The sequence below is a fragment of the Sus scrofa genome, chromosome X (genome assembly GCF_054392235.1).
Source record: "Sus scrofa isolate SSC_HxYL_T2T_F1_AM1 chromosome X, Sscrofa_HxYL_maternal_Yorkshire_Landrace_v2.0, whole genome shotgun sequence".
Classification (NCBI taxonomy): Eukaryota; Metazoa; Chordata; class Mammalia; order Artiodactyla; family Suidae; genus Sus; species Sus scrofa.
Window position 1 is genome coordinate 19,341,547 of NC_139401.1, and position 19,678 is coordinate 19,361,224.

General features: G+C 44.1%; 2 protein-coding genes across 2 annotated transcripts in view; one reads left to right on the plus strand and one right to left on the minus strand.

Moving 5' to 3' along the window:
* Window positions 1-799: 799 nt before the first annotated feature.
* On the plus strand, window positions 800-19,665 carry PDHA1 (pyruvate dehydrogenase E1 subunit alpha 1). Its single transcript, NM_001444892.1, is given in 11 exon segments — window positions 800-1,021; window positions 6,753-6,812; window positions 7,787-7,960; window positions 8,716-8,842; window positions 10,709-10,800; window positions 11,608-11,700; window positions 12,481-12,636; window positions 12,829-12,900; window positions 15,060-15,127; window positions 16,226-16,334; window positions 16,951-19,665. Coding segments are annotated over 11 exon segments (1,173 nt in total). The 5' UTR covers window positions 800-964; the 3' UTR covers window positions 17,116-19,665.
* The window catches only part of MAP3K15 (mitogen-activated protein kinase kinase kinase 15), a 153,657-nt gene continuing 152,086 nt past the window's right edge, over window positions 18,108-19,678 (minus strand). The window contains exons 27-29 of the mRNA XM_021080807.2: window positions 19,460-19,560; window positions 19,301-19,377; window positions 18,108-18,265 (exon numbers count right to left, since the gene is read on the minus strand). Coding sequence (XP_020936466.2) covers window positions 18,178-18,265; window positions 19,301-19,377; window positions 19,460-19,560 — 266 coding nt within the window. The 3' untranslated portion in view covers window positions 18,108-18,177. The remainder of the gene's footprint in view (window positions 18,266-19,300; window positions 19,378-19,459; window positions 19,561-19,678) is intronic.

The window sequence follows — 19,678 nt, forward strand, 5'->3', positions numbered from 1 at the left end:
GGAGAAGGCCCAAACAGACAGAGAAAACATTTTTGTTTAAATATTTCTTGTCTTGGAGGCCCGGTCATGGCTCAGCAAGAACGAATCCGAGTAGTATCCGTGAGGACACGGGTTTGATCCCAGGCCTCAGTCAGTGGGTTAAGGATTCCGCATTGTCATGAGCTGTAGTGTAGGTTGCAGATGTGGTTTGGGTCCCTTCGCTGTGGCTGTGACGTAGGCCGGCAGCTGCAGCTCCAATTCGACCCCTAGCCTGGGAACCTCCATATGCCACAGGTGTGGACCTAAAAAGACAAAAAAAAAAGAAAAAGAAAAAATTCTTGCCTTGCTTTAAAATAATAATTTTATTTCATCAGATCCTAGCTCAAGTAGGCAGGGAAGCCTTTTACAACTGTTATGTAACTTCTTAGAGACAAGTTGGCAGCAGAACCATTTATAAAAACCATATGTTCTGTCCTTTGGCCCCATCAGGCTATTAATCTTTATCATCCAGTGTATTGAGCAGAGGCTGCAAAGGTGCAGTACCGGCAAGACTAGTCGCTGGGTAGTATTGCCCTTGAACGATCTCCAGAGGAGCACGGCTCAGCTGTGGCGCCCAATCTAACAGGGTCCATTCCCGAGTGGCCCTGGAGGCGTGGCCTCGCTTTCCCACGCAGGCGTCCTCAGGTCTCCCGCCCCTCACCCGTGTGGTGACGGAGGCAGCCCTCAGCCCAGCTCTCTGGCTCCGACACCCAATGGGCGGCCGTGGGCCTCTCGGGTGGGCGGGGCACGCCCTGAGAGCAATCCTGGTTGGCCCGTGGCCCGGTGCGGCGCATGACGTCTTCCGTCGCGTCGCGTCGCGTCGCGTTCCGTAGCGCCGCCGTTAGGTCTTAGCGTCCTCCCCGGGCGCCTGAAGGAGACTTGGAGACTTCTGGGCCTCGCTGCTTGAGCGGTTGGGAGTCGCCGCTGCTGCCACTGCCCGCACTCCATGAGGAAGATGCTCGCCGCCGTCTCCCGCGTGTTGTCGGGCGTCGCCCAGAAGCCGGTGAGTCGGCCTGAGCGGCCCGTGGCAGGGAAAGAGCGGGACCGAGGCGGGGCCCGACCCCGGAGGACGCCAAAGGGCAGGGCAAGCGGGCTAGGCGGGCGGGTCGGGCCGGGCGCAGCGGTCTTCGGGGAGCCGCAGGCCTTTGTTCTGCTTCCACGTTGTGTGCTGCACTCCTGGCCGCGAGCGGAGCGGCGACTCGGCCAAGCGGCGCCGCCTGTTGGAGGGGGAGCTTTACAAGGTCCACGTGGAGGTCAGCAGTGGTTCCCCGTGCCGGGCTTGTTGATGCGGCCCCAAAATGCCCGCCCCCCGCCCCCCAAAAGAAGCAAAAGTGCCCGTTCCTTTACTGTAGACAGAAAAGGGGGCCTTGGGCTTCCTCGAGTTGGCTGCCTCTTCCTGGCCGGTTCATTAAAATTTTTCCTTAGTTCCTCTTGACCAGGAATCCGGAGACTGACTCCGTTCAGACGCCAGCCTCACTCTTTACTAGCCCTGTGGTCTTGGGCAAGAGTTTTTTGGTTTTGCTTTTTTTCTTAAAACAGCCCGGTGCTCAATTTCCTCATTTCTGAAATGGAGAGTACTTACTCCATGGGGTTGTCGTGAGGCTTAAAGGAGTGACAAGTATGTAAACCTTTCCGGTAGCGCCTGGTACATGGTAGGTGCCGTCAGTATTAAATATTGTTATTATTTGAGTTCCCAATTTGGTATACATTTGTTGAACGCCAGCGCTCGGCTCTGTGGAGTGTTGATGCAGGGTTGGGTTCCAGAGAAACAACACACTTGGTACTCTTTCCTCCCCTCTGCCTCAACGGTGAGCTTTTCCTAGGCAGTCGATTCAAAAGCCGTCAGGCAGAACCCAGAGGGAGGCCCTCCACTTGCACACAGATGCGGAGACACTCTCATTTAGGATAGAAGTAGCTAAAGTGGTGTTTGGGAGGATGGGGTTAGAGGTTAGCGCTATTTATGGCTCCAACTTTTAGACATTCCTAGCCGAAGTTCAGAGCATTTTGACCTCTAAGCACGGGATGGGTGGTAATGTGACTTGGTATCACTGCAGCCAAGTTTTGACTTGCAGTTCTTGCTCCAGTAACTCCCAAGACTGGCAGCTCAGCTTGGTATAGGGCAGAGATCATCGAACGGTTGGAGGAAGTGTACTTCTCTAGGACTGCCATTGATTGACAAACACAGAATGCCATGTGATTAATCTGTATTAGCATTTAGGTTGTGATTGGATCTCCCTGAAAAACAAGCACATTTCACCGTTGTTTTTGGTCTTTTTGCCATTTCTAGGGCCACTCCTGCGGCATATGGAGGTTCCCAGGCTAGGGGTCGAATCAGAGCCGTAGCCACCTGCCTACTCCAGAGCCACAGGAACTCGGGATCCGAGCGCGTCTGCGACCTACACCACAGCTCACGGCAACACTGGATCCTTAACCCACTGAGCATGGCCAGGGGTTGAACCCGCAACCTCATGGTTCCTAGTCAGATTCGTTAACCACTGAGCCACGACAGGAGCTCTAGTTTTTGTATTTATTTTTTATTTCTATGTACACAAAAGATAAATCCAGCATTTATTGTGCCCTTAATGTGTGCCAGGCACGTGACTATTTAATGTCCAAAACATCAGTTTTTAGTTGAATGTAGGTAATAGAAATATGTTTTCAACATCATACAGGGCCTTAGTTCGGTGTGATTACAGTAGAACTTCGTTTGAATTGATGGCGTTCTACAGACAAGGAAAATTTGTGAGTTTTCAAATTACTATCCCCTGTGTCCCTATGAACAGCGAAAAGTCAATATTTAAAATCAGAGTTTCATTCCCTTAGCTGTCCAAAATACTCCTGCTTGTGGGTTGTTGTCTTCCTGCAATGTGTTGGCATCAAAGGCAGATTGCACTTGGTGTTCCACCTCAGTAAAACTTTGGCCTTCTCAAAAATCATACAATACATCTCAAGTCAAATAGAAACGAGAGTTGGGTAACAGTGATCTGTTAAAAATGGAATATGGGAGTTCCTGTGGCCCAGTGGGTTAAGAACCTGACTAGTATCCATGAGGATGCAGGTTCGATTCCTGGCATTACTCAGTGGGTTAAAGGATCTAGTGTTGCCACAAGCTGTGGTGTAGGTTGCAGATGCGGCTTGGATCTGGTGTTGCTATGGCTGTGGTGTAGGCCGGCAGTTGCAGCCCCACTTCGACCCATAGCCTGGGAACTTCCATATGCTGCAGATGTGGCTCCAAAAGGACCAAAAATGAAATATAACTTTATTTAGTCAAAAATTCTTAAGAGATAAGATTATTATGGCAGAAATGGATTCCTGTGCAGAACAATTTATTTAATTAAAAACATTCTTTACTCTGTCTCTTTCTTCTTGTTTTCTTTTGTTCTACCCAATTATGTTGAGGGTTTCTTGCCCTTTTGGGAGGTTTAATAATTTCTTCTGCCGGTGTTCAGTAGATGTTTGGTGCGAATCATTCTACATGCAGAGGTGTTGTTTTGATGTGTTTGTGGGAGAAGGCGAGCCCAACCTCTTACTCCTCCACCATCCTGATCCTTCCCTAAAAGCATTTTTAATGAGGATGAGAGACTGAAGGAGTTACTGCTCCTTACCTTGAGCTGTCCTTCTTGTTAAGCTATTTTGCATGTTTTTTCTGCTGCCTGCATATGTGTGATTAATTGTACTAAGGCAGAAAGACAAATATTCTGAAGAATTCTGTATTAACCCTGTGTTGGTGGGCTGAAGCCCTATTTAATACTTCCCCTTCCCTGTAACAAAGCAAAACAGCTAATGAGTGTTTCTGTAAGTGGTCGGAAATTGTGAGATGTCTCCAGAGTGCTCAGTGTACTTTGGATTCTTGGGTTCAACATGCTCATTCATCTATCAGGTTTCAGGTGTGTTAACACAAGCTACTTAGTTCAAAGTGTTTTAGATTCATTATAGACTGACAGTTTCTTTCTAAAAAAACCTTTTTTATAGTTGATTTACAGTGTTGTGCCAGTTTCTTCTGTACAGCATAGTGACTCAGTTATACATATTTAATACTTTAAAAAAATAGTCTCGAGCCCTTTGTGGCTCAGCAGTAATGAACCTGACTAGTATCCATGAGAATTCAGGTTCAGTCCTGGTCTCGATCAGTTGTTTGAGGATCCGGCGTTGCTGTGAGCTGGGATGTAGGTTGCAGGTGTGGCTCAGATCCCTCCTTGCTGTGGCTGTGGTGTAGGCCGCCAGCTGTACCTCTGTTTGGACCCCTAGCCTGGGAACTTCCATATGCTGTGGGTGCGGCCCTAAAAAAAAATAAATACTCCTTTCCATCATAGTTTATCCCAGGAGACTGGATATAGTTCCCTGTGCTATACAGTAGGACCTGGTTGTTAATCCTTTCTAAATGTAAAAGTTAGCATCTCCTAGCCCCAAACCCCCACTCCCTCCCCCTTGGCAACAAGTCTTTTCTTTTTTCTCCATGTCTGTGAGTCTGTTTCTGTTCTGTAGATAGGTTCATCTGTGCCATATTTTAGATTCCACACATGTGACATCATATGGTATTTGTCTTTCTCCAACTTCACTTAGTATGATAATCTCTGGTTGCATTCATGTTGTTGTGAATGGCATTATTTTGTTCTTTTTCTGGCTGAGTAGTATTCTGTTGTATATATGTACCACATCTTTTTTATCCTTTAACTCACTGTGTGGGGGTGGTTAGGGATTGAACCTGAGCCTCCACAGCCACTTGAGCTACTGCAGTCAGATTCTTAATCCTCTGTGCCACGGCAGGAACTCACTCAAGCATTTTTCACTTCAGTTTACTCGAGGCTGGCAAGTGGAAGCCTTGGGACACTGTTCCACTCTTTCCTCCTTCCACCTGCCACCCTTCAGCCTATTCAGAACCTTTAGAAGCTGGATGCCAGCACATCCTACAGAAAGTTGAGTCTCTGAAATGAAAGCAGAGAGCTCAGTGTAACTTCAGGTACTTAAGTACCTGTGATGTCATCTTTGAAAGAAGTCAGAATTTTTCAAAGTGCTTATTTCACAGAAGAGTAAATTAACATTTAAAATTTTTATTCCTTATTTTACTGTTTGTATTTCCATTATGACCCCGGCTTTGTGAGGTTTTTAACTGTCAGAGCTAACACATCTGTTTCGTGATTGCCAAACATAACCTTTTGTTTGTCACCTCACACCTCTCAACTTTATTTCCCAAATTGCTTAATATTTTTCACGTAACTGTAGATATATTAATGGACTCTTTCTCCTTCTGACTTAACTGAAGCATTTGTTTCTAGCGTATAAGCTTTTCCTCCAGCAATGTCATTGTCTTTGTGGACTTTATCAGATAACAGGTGTATTGTTATCTGAAGGTGAAGGTGTGAATAGATAATAGTTTTCTGCCTGTGGGCTTGTATGTACACTTAGTAGATGGGCCTTAACCCTTCTCACCAGGATGAAGTCCAATGCTATGAGCTGGATGGTAAGGTAACATATCAGAAGTATGTTTTGTGGGATCTGAAGAACGTGCTTCAAGTCTCTGTGAAAAAAAGTGATGTTGGTTTACGTATCAGTGTGACGTGGCAGAGTGTGGCTAAAATAGTATACGACTACTAATTGATGAAGTGTGTGTGGTTTAACCTGGACCTTAGCCATTACGTGGAGTACTTTTGCTCTGAGTAGTTATGGTCAATTGAAAGAGTGAAAAGGAAACATTTCTCCCAGGTTTTTACTCCCCTAAGTAGTGACAGTCACCTGAGCATCAAGTAGAAAGCACTATTGTAGATAACATCTCTCTTCTGGGGCTTCAGGAGGATCCAAGACAGGGGCTGTTGAAATCATAAAACATCCCTCAGATCTTGTTTTTTTTTTTTAAGTCAGGGAATGCCAAGTACCCTTTGTGTTGTATATTTCTCTTTAAGCTGTTCATCTCATGCTTTGAGTTTCCTTTTTTTTTTCTTATTTATTATTTTAAATTACTCAAATGAGTTTATCACATCTGTAGTTGTATAATGATTGTAACAATCTGATTTCACAGGATTTCAATCCTTGAGTTTCCTTATAGTACCATTTCATAGAGAAGTGAATTGCCCGAAATAGGAATTGAATCCTTGTTTTATTTGAAGAACACTTCCGAAAATGAAGCTTTAGCTTGCCCAGCGTACCTGGTTATGACTAAGAAGAGCATAAATAAAGCCCATAGATGATCTAGTCTCTTCACTTTGGCTATTAATTCATTATATTTGCACTGTAATTTCTTTGTCTTTTTTTTTTTTTTTTTTTTTTTTTAAGGGTCATATGGAGGTTCCCAGGCTAGGGATCTAATGGGAGCTGTTGCTACTGGCCTATGCCACAGCCACGGCAACACCAGATCCTTAACCCACTGAGTGAGGCTGGGGATCGAACCCACAACCTCATCGTTCCCAGTCAGATTCATTTCCGATGCACCATGGTGGGAACTCCTGCACTGTAATTTCTTTGGAAACAAAGTCCTCAGTAGTAAGTTTGGGTTTTGCTCCCTTTCTGTTCCTCCTGTTTGCCTTGAGATGGGGGTACAGTCATGTTTCACTGGCCAAAAAGCCTGGATTCATTTTGGAAGGTAAGATGCCAGCACAATGAAGAGAGTAAGCCCATGAATGTGTTGGGGCTTATTAAAGTTTGGGACTGCATCCTGATAACTGATTAATAAGAATAATGACTCAGAAATAACTGACAATAAAAAGTACTGATATGCTTGTATATTTTGATCTCTCAAGGCAAGCAGAGTGCTGGTGGCGTCCCGTAACTTTGCAAATGATGCTACATTTGAAATTAAGGTAAGAGGTTATTTTGCTTTGTATTAAAATTTTTTTCCACAGGTACATTTTGATGTATGGTTTTACCTTTACAGTAGAACATTTTGCTATTTGTGCTTTTTCACCACCGTATTCAAAATGTTCTAGAATCAAAGATTCAGAGAAGTTTAGCAAAAATTAGAATTTACTCTTAATTTAGCAGTTTGCTGGTACTTCAGAGGTGGGTAGCCAGCTAAAAAAAATATTAAAGACTTACTCTAAAGTACTTTGTTTTGCTTTTGTCTTTTTGCCATTTCTTGGGCCGCCCCCTTGGCATATGGAGGTTCCCAGGCTAGGGGTTGAATTGGAGCTACAGCGGCCGGCCTACACCATAGCCACAAGCAAGGAGGGATCTGAGCTGCGTCTGTATCCTACACCATAGCTCATGGCAACGCCGGGTCCTTAACCTACTGAGCGAGGCCAGGGATCAAACCTGCAACCTCACGGTTCCTAGTCGGATTCGTTAACCACTGAGCCATGACGGGAACTCCAAGACTTATTCTAAAGTTTAAAATGTGATTTTTGGGGAGTTCCCTGGTGGCTGAGTGGGTTAAGGATCTGGGATCACTGCTGTGGCATGGGTTCGATCCCTGGCCTGGGAACTTTTCTATGTCACAGGCATGTGTCTCTTCCCCCCACCCCATGTGATTTGGTAAACTATTTGAATAAGAAGATTCTTAGAATGCTTCTTTGGAAGTTTGTCTTTCAGCCTATAACTCAGTTGATTTCTAGAGGTTTTCAGTGAAAGTCCTCTGGAAAGATTTCCTTCCTCCAAAACTCCATCCCATTGCACGGTCAGTTTTCTGATTTAAGGAGTCAGGAGCAATATGCCACATTTCTGATGAGCTCATCTGCTAGTTTTCAAGTTAAACATTTACATTAGAGTTAGATCTTAGAATGAGTTGGCAGTGTTAATAGTGAAGTGATTGGGAGATAATTGTCTGATTGTGTTTCAGAAATGTGATCTTCACCGGCTGGAAGAGGGCCCACCTGTCACCACGGTGCTCACCAGGGAGGATGGGCTCAAGTACTACAGGATGATGCAGACTGTTCGCCGAATGGAGTTAAAAGCAGATCAGCTCTATAAACAGAAAATTATTCGTGGTTTCTGTCACTTGTGTGATGGTCAGGTGAGTGAGAGTTACGTAGTAAAACTGTTATTTAGGAATTGTAGTATGCTATGTATTGGCTCTTATCCTGCCTTTTGTGTCTGAAGGATTTGAGGCTGGTACTTTAGAATAAAAATGAGGCCTGCTATGAAGCTTTTGCTAAAGTCACATGTTACTTTGCTGATTTCCTATGCCACTGTGGCATTGTGAGCACGTGTACTGGATATGCTTTTGGAGCCAAGGGGTTTTGCTTTGTTTTTGATTTGTTTTGTGGGTTTAGGCCAAGGGTTACAAAATCATGTCTGCCAGGGACCATTTAGGTAGAATAAATGAGTGAAGCCTGTCAGCTCTACAAAGAATGGAGAATGGTGACAAGGACTGGTGGTGAACTGGAACATAGAGGCCCCGTGCAGGGGAAGTTCTAACTTGGTTCTAGCCAGTTGGTGCCATGTGGTACGGGCTAATGCTTCTAATCGTCTTTGTCTTCAAGAGAAGACAGAACTCTCCATTTTCATGTGAAACTCACACAATATTTTAATGTTGACATCTGATTTAGGACATTTTTCAAATTATCACGCAGACTTAAAACAGCGTATCCGTACATATGGCTCTGGCTTGGGCTTTATCCTCTACTCTATTTCTGATGAAAAATAGAGCCACTTGTGGTTATTACTAAAGGGTTCTACTAGGCCAGATGTTTCATAATAGTCTGGGAAATACTTTATCTAGAAATGGGTACTGTAATTGACTCATTGCTGCTGCTTGCTTGAATACAGGAAGCTTGTTGCGTGGGCCTGGAGGCTGGCATAAACCCTACAGACCATCTGATCACAGCCTACCGAGCTCATGGCTTTACCTTTACTCGTGGGCTTTCTGTCCGGGAAATTCTTGCGGAACTTACAGGTATGCTGTTAATTTACAAAAGGGGGAGTTGGTGAAATTAAGTTTCCCTATTAAGATGCTAACTGTTTATAAGTTAACAATAAAACTTTTTTTGAAGTAAAAGAAAAAATACTTAACCAAAAAAGCCTCTCCCTTTTGGTGCCCTATTGTGCTTTTGAGTAAACTGACCATTTTTGAGGTTATCTGGCCTTTCAGGTAAAAGATCAGCTCTAGGGAGTTCTTGTTGTGGCACAGTGGAAACGAATCCGACTAGTATCCATAAGGATATGGGTTTGATTCCTGGCCTCGCTCAGTGGGTTGGGTGTCCGGTATTGCTGTGAGCTGTGGTATAGGTTGCAGACATGGCTTGGATCCTCCGGCATTGCTGTGGCTGTGGTGTAGGCCAGCAGTCGTAGCTCTGATTTGACCCCTAGCCTGAGAACTTCCATATGCCACGGGTGCCACTCGAAAAAGACAAAAAAAAAAAAAATCAGCTTTATAAAATCAGAATAGCATATATCATTCAAGCCTGCCAGCAGAAATCTGGTAGTCAAAATAAATTGAGAATAAGCATTTTATTGTATGCAGGTTAAATTCTGGGAATCGTAATGTTCCCCTTGTGTTAAACCATTGTAACAGTATAGGAGGAATCAGAAGATGTTTGTAACTAGCAAAAAAAAAAGAAGGGAAAAGCAGTCCAGGGTACCATGCTATCATCCTATATCATTGAATTGGCCTCTCTTGGTTGAGCCTCTAAGTAAACACTCGGGGTATGGGTATGGTTTTGTTTGTTGTTTTTGTTGGGTTTTGTTTGTTGGTTTTAACTTGTGACATACGGAAGTTCCCAGGCTAAGGGTCAGAATTGGAGCTGCTGCTGAGACCTACAGCACAGCCATGGCAACATCAGATCCTTAATCCACTGAGTGAGGCCAGGGATTGAACTTGCATCTTCACAGAGACAACATCGGGTCTTTAACCCGGTTAGCCACAACGAGAACGCCTGTTTGTTTTATTTTATTTTTATTTTATTATTATTATTATTTTTTTAATAGTTATTTCCACAGTACCTTTTTTTTTCTACTGTACAGCATGGTGACCCAGTTACACATACATGTACACATTCTATTTTCACACATTTTCATGTTCCATCAGAAGTGACCAGGAGTTCCCGTCGTGGCGCAGTGGTTAACAAATCCGACTAGGAACCATGAGGTTGCGGGTTCGGTCCCTGCCCTTGCTCAGTGGGTTAACGATCCGGCGTTGCCGTGAGCTGTGGTGTAGGTTGCAGACGCGGCTCGGATCCTGCGTTGCTGTGGCTCTGGTGTAGGCTAGTGGCTACAGCTCCGATTCGACCCCCTAGCCTGGGAACCTCCATATGCCACGGGAGCGGCCCAAAGAAATAGCAAAAAGACAAAAAAAAAAAAAAAAAAAAAAAGTGACCAGACATAGTTCCCAGTGCTACACAGCAGGATCTCATTGCTTATCCATTCCAAAGGCAATAGTTTGTATCTATTAACCCCAAGCTCCCCAACCACTCCACTCCCTCCCCCTCGGCAACCACAAGTCTCTTCTCCAAGTCCATGATTTTCTTTTCTGTGGAAAGGTTCATTTGTGCTTTATATTAGATTCCAGATATAAGTGATATCATATATGGTATTTGTCTCTCTGACTTACTTCACTCAGTATGAGAGTCTCTAGTTCCATCCATGTTGCTGCAAATGGCATTATTTCGTTCTTTTTGATGGCTGAGTAGTATTCCATTGCGTATATATTACCACATCTTCCTAATCCAGTTGTCTGTGGATGGACATTTGGGTTGTTTCCATGTCCTGGCTCTTGTTTTATATATTGGTTTCTGGTGTGTTACGTGTCTATTGCCATTTCTAGGACGAAGAGGAGGTTGTGGTAAAGGAAAAGGAGGATCGATGCATATGTATGCCAAGAACTTCTACGGGGGCAATGGCATTGTGGGAGCTCAGGTAATTGAGGAGGATTGCATGCTTTCCTGGGGTTGCTCTGGCCCACATGTGCAATATGTTGTACCCCCAAAAACTTCCCTCTGAAGTGTTTTAGTACTTGGGGATAGGGGGCATGGTGTGCCTTAAATGACCTATTGCTTCATACCCTATCATTTGATCATTTAGTAAACAGATTGGGACAATGATTAAAATTTTTCCTTTAGATATTCGTTGTGTTTTATAAGTAAGCAAGAGCCTCTAGCAATAGAGCTATGCCCTTCACCTTTTAATTGATGTTTAAGTATGTTAATGGCTTTGCCCCACCCCCGTCCCTGCTGTGGACAGTGCTGGCACTGGTACTAGACCAGGAGAGGCAGGTGGTCAGGGTACTAGAGGCCTCGTTTGACTCTGAAGCCAGCCTCAGTGGGTATGCTGCCCTCCTTGTTCACATCGGTTAGTAAATAATGAACAAGTAACAGTCTAAAATCATACCTAGATTGTTTGGTCAACGTTCTAATATATTAAGGTTCTAGCATCTGATTGGTTTGTTTTTTAAATCCTTGGCTGCTTTGTTTGTTCAGGATTAGTAGTTGAATGTTTGCAGAAATGTTACTGCTTAACGGTTGAAACAGAATACAGTGATTATTAGTGTTAATTTACTCATCGATAATATTGGGGACGGGATAAGCAGAGACAGGGTTGGAGAAGGGAGAGTTTGTGGGGATAGTATGTCGTCTCTCACATTTTGGCTAGGTGTTAACATTCAGAGAGTTAATTTCTTCCCTCATGGATTTCTCTGGTTCCTTTCTTGGTTGTCCTTAATACAAGGTGCCCCTGGGAGCTGGGATTGCTCTGGCCTGTAAGTATAATGGAAAAGATGAGGTCTGTTTGACTTTGTATGGAGATGGTGCTGCTAATCAGGTGAGTGTGTGTCTCAACTTCGTAATAATGATTATAGCTGTATTTCCAAAATGTTGGATATTCACAGTTCAGTTTGTGGAGGAGTAGTTTATTGCTTACTAGTTGCCATGGCTACTCATATGGCAGGCTAAGATTTGGTTTTGTGGCCAGATAAAGAGATTTACGACGTCTTGGCGCTTTATGTGGGTGTACTCTGAGAGGGTGCTCTCCTTTGCTCTGGCTTACTGCTTTACACACTCTGGGGATAGACCCTTTTACATTTTAACGCCTTGCAAACCAGCTCTTAAACCAGTGCTGTAATGTACAGACTTCACTCTCGTGGATGCCAGGGCATTGTGAGACTCCTCTCACAGCTCCTGAAGCCTGACTCTTTCTGCTCTTTTGTCACAGTCTGAGTAATCACCACCATGTGAGCGATGTGCTCTGAGGCCCTGCTCCAGCTACGGATTCTCAGACACTAGTTCACTCTGGTTCTCTAGAGGGTCTCAAAGAATCGATAATGAACCCTGCAACTAGGTAGCTGTAGTACATTGGTACATGTTGATTTTTCCCCAGGGTATTCTATACTATTGCCTTGGCCCCAGAGGAACAAGTATGATGTGCTTGCGGCTCCCCCCAGCACACCGCCTCCTTTGCCTCAGAAGCTGAGGTGTTTGCAGATAAGGCATTTCGTCCTTGAAAGCTTTCTCTGCCAGATAGAAGAGTGTGGCTGTTGTGGATGATGAAGTCTAGAGAAAAACAGCTCAGTGAAACCACTCGAACTTCTTTACATATTTCCAGGGTCAGATATTTGAAGCTTACAACATGGCAGCTTTGTGGAAATTGCCTTGTGTTTTCATCTGTGAGAATAATCGCTATGGGATGGGAACGTCTGTGGAGAGAGCCGCAGCCAGCACTGACTACTATAAGAGAGGCGACTTCATTCCTGGGCTGAGGGTAAGGACATCTGTTGCAAGGCTGCAGCTGCACCCTCCTGGCCCAGGACCCGGGCACTGTGCCACACATGCCCTTGACAGTCTCAGACACATTGAGGAGTTGTATTTTCCTGGTGCATGAACAGATCATGTAAAATGAGAATGGTTTTAGGCAATTGGATTTATGCTCTGCCCCTTTCCCATTTACTAACAGGTAGATGGAATGGATATCCTGTGTGTCCGGGAGGCCACAAGGTTTGCAGCTGCCTACTGTAGATCTGGAAAGGTAAGGTTTTCTTCACGTAGGCCTCTAGGCTTGAGATTTCTAATGACATTTGTGTGTCTTAAAGGATGCCTCCTGTGTTAATTGCAGCTACTTAGGGGTAGCTGCTCATTGGGGTGTACAAGATAGAAGCAGAGTCCAGTTAAGTGAATCGGGTGCTTTCACAAATAACATGGTCTTGGTAGCTCACGTCCTCATTCCATGTGACCCCCATTTGGGGTAAATCTTCCAGTGCTTCCTCAGCATTCCGCCTCTGTCTTCATTTTGACCATCTATTTTGCCCTGAGTTTAATTATGTGCCTCCAGCTCCCCCCGCCATTAATCATAAGCCCCTTGAGTGAATAGATTGGGACTCACCCGGTGCCCAACACAGAACTTTGCTTATATAGAGAATAGATATTCAGGGTAAGTTTGTCTTCTACAAATTAAATATGATGGATCAATGATGTAGTCTTAGTCTGGGTTGTTTCAGTCCTGAGAATCTTGCCCTTTCCAGTTACAGTGAGATTGGCCTAAAAAGAGGCTCACATGCCATCCAATCCGGTGGAAAGATGTTATTCTCCCTAAAGCAGTGTTAGGGTCCCACGGCCCAGAAAGCAGGCCCTTGAGGTGTACCTTGCAGTGCCTTGCCCCGTGTGTATGTTTGGGCAGTAATGCAACTAAGATTTGGCTAGCAGCAATGAAAGTGGGAGAGAGGGTGAAGCAGAGGGGGAAATGTAGAGCAGCTGAACAAGAGAAAGAATAAAAATAGGGCATGACTCAGATGGCAGGTTGGTGGCAGTGGGCTCAGTGGTCTCCATCAGGACTTCAGGCCCTGGGGGGTGAGTATCATCTCCTTCTCCCCCAGTTCATAAGAGTGTGTCGCCACCGTGGAAACAGGATCAGTCGTTTATAATTGCGTGTTAACTTTCTCAGCCTGACCAGAGCCTGATCTTGGAGTTAGGGGAGGGTTTAGATAAACCCCTTTATCACCATCCCCTTAGCCCAACCCACTGTGCTTCCACATGGCTATTGGATGACACACAGGTGACACTTACTGAGGTGTCGGTATGGCAGGCAAAGCCCTAAGCACCTTTTATGTAATGGGCCCAACTCTGAGCACAACTGCTTTGTAGGTGAGGAAACTGAGGTACGTAACCGTCAGATGTTACAGCCAGGATTGGAATCCAAGCACCTGGATTCGGAGCCAGTTTTTAAATTTCTGCACCAAACTGCCCAGGGATCCTAGATCTATCCCATCCCCTCAGTGCTCAAAGGTGTCTTCTGGAAGAGGGCTAGTGTAGCCTGAGCAAGCTATCTGGTGGGGAGCTAGACACCCTGTCACAGGGTTAAGTGTCAGGTTGTCGGTACCTGCCCACTTTCTGTTACACATGAGCCAGATGTGTGTGAAGAATGATTGGCTGCCAAATGGGTGTGAGGTAGAAATTCACCTACCTAGCCTATCTTGATGTGTGCTGGAGAGTGCAGAAGGATGGGCAGACTAGAGGTTTGCTTATTAAGGTTTATGTTAGTATTTTTCTCTAGCCTTTTTAAAAGGCTCAGAATGCTTGTACATGATTCCACCCCTGTCGGGGGTTGGGTGGGGGGGGAAGACTAGTCTATTGACCTAGAAGATTAATGCTACCCCCTCTTTCTTCATTAAATCTATGCAGTTCTTATATATATCAAATGCAATACTGGCAAAATAGACAATTCCTTATGTAATGTCAACAGGTTCTACCATGCTAAATGCCTTTTTGATAAAATAAGTTCTTGTTAAAAATAAGGATGCGGAGTTCCTGTCATGGCTCAGTGGTTAACAAACCTGACTTGGAACCCTGAGGTTGTGGGTTCGATCCCTGGCCTTGCTCAGTGGGTTAACGATCCGGCATTGCCGTGAGCTATGGTGTAGGTCGCAGATGCGGCTCGGATCCTGCATTGCTGTGGCTGTGGTGTAGGCCGGCGGCTACAGCTCTGATTCAGCCCCTAGCCTGGGAACCTCCATGTGCTTCACGTGGGACTCTAAAGACACAAGACAAAAAAAAGGATGAAATAGGCAGTATTGGTCAACTAGAAATTCTTGACAACTCGGAAGCTCTGATGAGAGAAACTTTGATCTTAAAAGGTGTACATTTGAGGTTGTGCCCATTGTCTGACCTAACCTTCATTGGGTTCTGTGTTAGGGGCCCATACTGATGGAGCTGCAGACTTACCGTTACCATGGACACAGTATGAGTGATCCCGGAGTCAGGTATGGTCATGGGAAAACGGAGTGTGGTGTCTAAAGGGGTGGGCTTTGAATGGTGCTACTTGAATGAAAACAGAGCTTTTGAACATTTGCTTTTGAAGTCAGACACCAGTTGGCCTCATGCATTGATTTAGTAGTTAGTCTGAGGCTGAAAGCAGTGCCTCCCAATAAATTGATTCCAATATAGAAAGCAGTCTGAAAATTCCTACAATAGGTAGTATGTACATGTTAGCATGAGCCCCAATAAGAAAACATTCGCAGAGAAAGTATTGCATAAGATAGATCTGATGGTAGAGAAGTGTCGTGGAGGGTATTTAGCTTTTTTAGGCATTAATGCAAATTCTCTCATGCCATATTCCTCCATTGGAAAATGTTCTTCTGGCTGGTTTGGAGCAAGACCAGTGGTACATGGGGTATTCGATATGTTGGAATAAAGCAGTAAAAAAAAGAAAAGCAGTTTTACCACTTCGTAACTCTGACCTGTAATGCCGTAATCCTGGAGTATAGCATAATTAAAAAAGTAGATTTAGTCAGAGTAAGCCATAACAGTAAGCTTTTGAGTGTAGAATGAAGGTTTAAGGGAAAATGTTGTAAAGAGCAGCTTCTACGGAAAAAAAACACTTTGTGTTATTTCAAGTGATGTGGGATAAGGATGTACCAGTCAGTCAAGAACTGGAAAATCTTAAGTTTTTTTTTACCAGCCATGCTGCTCTAGGGTCTTAATGGAGAAAGGAAAGGCACATTTATTTCCTGCTAGAAAAACCCTCTCTACTGTCTCCACCCACTTTAAGAGGCTCCCCCACTACCTTCATGCCCTACATCTAGATCAAAGAAGCAAAAAAAAACTTGGGCCCTGTTGTCAGAATGCCAGGGAATCCAGGTGAATTGCCATTTGTAGAGGTTTCTATAAAGACAGATGAGCTGTTACAGCATATTAGGCTGAGTTCTTATATTTTGAAAGTATAATTCTGCCATTCCTACGATGACATATAAGTAGTGATGTGCTCCTTTGTTTCAGAAACATACTTTGTGTTTCATAGACTGTCTCTGCTATACCTGCACTGTTCTTACGTACTTGCAACTCTCTTTCCCTCCTCATAGTTACCGTACACGAGAAGAAATTCAGGAAGTAAGAAGTAAGAGTGACCCGATCATGCTTCTCAAGGATAGAATGGTGAACAGCAATCTTGCCAGTGTTGAAGAATTAAAGGTACAGTCACTCCTTATGGTTTGAAGGTTCTGAGCAATTTTTCTCTAATAAATGGGAAAGTACATGTTTTGTATTTTCACAGGACTTATTGCTAAGGCCTTATAACTCCTCCAGTGGCACCGTTCTTTCCAAAAATAGACCCTGGCAAGAGAACATCCAAAGTATATCTTTTTTTTTTTTTTTTTTCTTTTTAGGGCCGCACCCGTGGCATATGGAGGTTCCCAGGCTAGGGGTCAAATCAGAGCTGTAGCTGCTGGCCTACACCACAGCCACAGCAAGGTGGCATATGAGCTATGTCTGCGACCTACAGCACAGTTCACGGCAACGCTGGATCCTTAACCCACTGAGCAAGGCCAGGGATCGAAGCTGCAACCTCATGGTTCCTAGTTGGATTCGTTAACCCCTGGGCCATACTGGGAACTCCAAGTATATCTGTTTTAAATGTTGATGTCTGTACTCCAAAATACTCCTTTGTAGATCACTGTGTCATTTTTAAAATAATGTCTTTAAAAATACCAACTACGTGTAAACTAGCAACAGGTTCTGAGTAGAACTAGTTGGTACCCAAGCTGCTGTCTATTCAAAAAGTCTCTTGAACTGTAATGTGATTTTTTAGGAAATCGATGTTGAAGTGAGGAAAGAAATTGAGGATGCTGCACAGTTTGCTACTGCTGATCCTGAACCACCTTTGGAAGAACTCGGCTATCACATCTACTGCAACGACCCGCCTTTTGAAGTCCGGGGTGCAAACCAGTGGATCAAGTTTAAGTCCATCAGTTAATGGGAGCTGGTTATACCTTCAGTGGGCTCTTTGGCAGCAACTGTAAGGAATGCTTTGTGTCACCAACATTGTTGAGGAAAAGTGTGTAGATGAAGATAGTATAAATTGCATGTGGTTTGTACAGTGTTGCATTAAAAGATGTTACTGCACACTTAGGTGTTAATAAGGATATCATAAAGGTCATTTTAGATTTACATAGGTTTAAAAATAGGTAATAGAGTTGGCTTCACCCTCCTTCACATTATTTCTTTAAGATAGTTCTGTTTGATTTTGTTGAATTTCGCTATTTTAACACATACGCACGTACTTTTTAAGTGACTAAATCTTGAATGCCTGTTCAATTCTGCCACCTTTTTGTGGGCATAGGGGATCATTCTCCTGTCCCTTGAAGTGCCCAGCAGCTAACCCAGTGTACCTTAGTGTGCATGTTGGTGCTGAAGTCTGTTCTCACTGAACCATCATTTCTCCTTAATAAAACACAGTATTTAATTATAATGAGGCAGGGAGGGGGAGGACAATTCCATTTTAAAATAAGTCTAGTTCATTTCAAAGACCAAATAACTTAGTTTCTCCATTTATACATTCAATATAAATACGAAGCTATTTTCTAAATAGGTTTCTATTTTACATTCATATCAAACAATATCAAACATTAAATACAAGGCATATTCTTAACATATTTTTCTTTTTCAAATTTTAAGTGCAATGCCAGTTAAAAAATAAGATAGATGATAGTAGATAGTATAATCTAAAATCCCAGCCTTTTTGTTATCTTAAACTCCTGTTGTTTGACCTCCTTAGTAAGCGTTTCTTCATTGAAGTAAGTTCATTTTTAAGAATTAAGATTCATATTACTCTGGGATGTCAAAGACTAGTTTTTACAATCCCTCTTCTCACAATACATACAATTCTACTCACCTTTAAAACTTCAAGTTCTAATTGTTCATTGAACAGTGGTGTCTCCCTTGTGTAAAAATGCAGCAGAATTCATGTGTATGTTAACAGAAGCTTCAACCACAAAGATGTTCACTCTTTGCTCCCTCTGCCCCCGAGCTGAGCTGATTACGCCTCATCTTGGGTTGTCGGGGCCCCCTGAGCCTGTCTTCTGTACTGGGACACTGCAGTCCAGAGCCTGCAGAGGAGGCCACCACTACAAAACAAATAGGAAGCGGCTTTAGAGTTGTAGGCAAAGATAACTTCAAGGTGACACCACAAAATACTACTTTAGGAGCCCTTACAGAAAAGCTATACAGTATCTACTTCTTGACTTGTCTAGACTTGCTGTCTGGTCCTAAAAGTGCAATCCCTAACTTAAGAATTTAATACTGTCCTTGCCTCGCTCAGTGGGTTAAGGATCTGGTATGGCCTGCAGCTCTGATTTGATCCCTGGCCCAGGACTTCTGCATGCCACAGGTGTGCACATAAAACAAAAACCAAAATAGGAATGTGAACTCTTTACATATGGAGGTGACCCTTGTGCCCTAGCAGGAGTGGGACATGGCCTTAGAGGTAAGTAAGTACAGACGTGCTGGTGGCTCTGGGCAGAGCAGGTTATTTAAGAGGACATGGGTTCACAATCGTAAGGTGCAATGTAGAGAAAGAAGGGTTTGGGTGGAGCACGCTGCCATCTCATGTCCTTCCTCACTCCACTCCTAGCCAGGGCCTGGCTGGAAGTCTTAACTTTTCCTACTGGGCCTTTAGCCTCTGCCCCCTCTGGGCTTTTCCCCAACTTTAACCTTGGAAAGCTCCAGAGTTGGGAGTGAGGTTGGGTAATTTTTGTTTTCTGACTAAGCCATAGGAAAGGGAATTAACTTCAATGAAGAGGGAGGGTGGGAGTTTCTGGCACTTTTGCTACTGCGCCTATTTTTTGTATTTTTAGGGCCACGCTCATGGCATTGGACCCAGGCTAGGGGTCCAATTGGAGCTACAGCTGCTGGCCTACACCAGAGCCACAGCAACGTAAATCCAAGCCGTGTCTGCAACCTACACCACATCTGATGGCAAGGCTGGGTCCTTAACCCACTGAGTGAGGCCAGGGATCGTACCCGCATCTTCATGGCTCCTAGTTGGGTTCGTTAACCACTGAGCCACAACAGGAACTCCATCTATCGCCTGTTTTAAAAGCCTAACTCGTCACCCCAAAAAAGCCATTTTCGGTCACACAGTGTTTTGAGGTGGTTCTTACCGTAGTCTAAGGTACCTGAGGTCTTCCTTAGTGATGTCATTAAGAATATCAGAAAGTGTGTAACCCTCTTCGAGGATCTGAAACAAGGATCACATACATCAAGGGCTAAGTAGCTTTGTAATAAGAGCATAGGAATGGTTTGTCTGGTTATGCATTTACCTTTTCGATTGTCTTTGTATCCGCTCCTTGCAGTTGCAACCAGTCAACAAGCTCTTGATCTGTTCTCTGTCCGTGAGACCCAGGAGGGGACGCTGAGCTCTCTGTAGTCTCTGTAATGATGAGAAATTTGTTTTGTTATATACTGATGTGTAACAGTAAGACTTCAAGTAACAAGTTGGATGAAATAAACTATTCCAGGATGTAAATATGATGTGACAA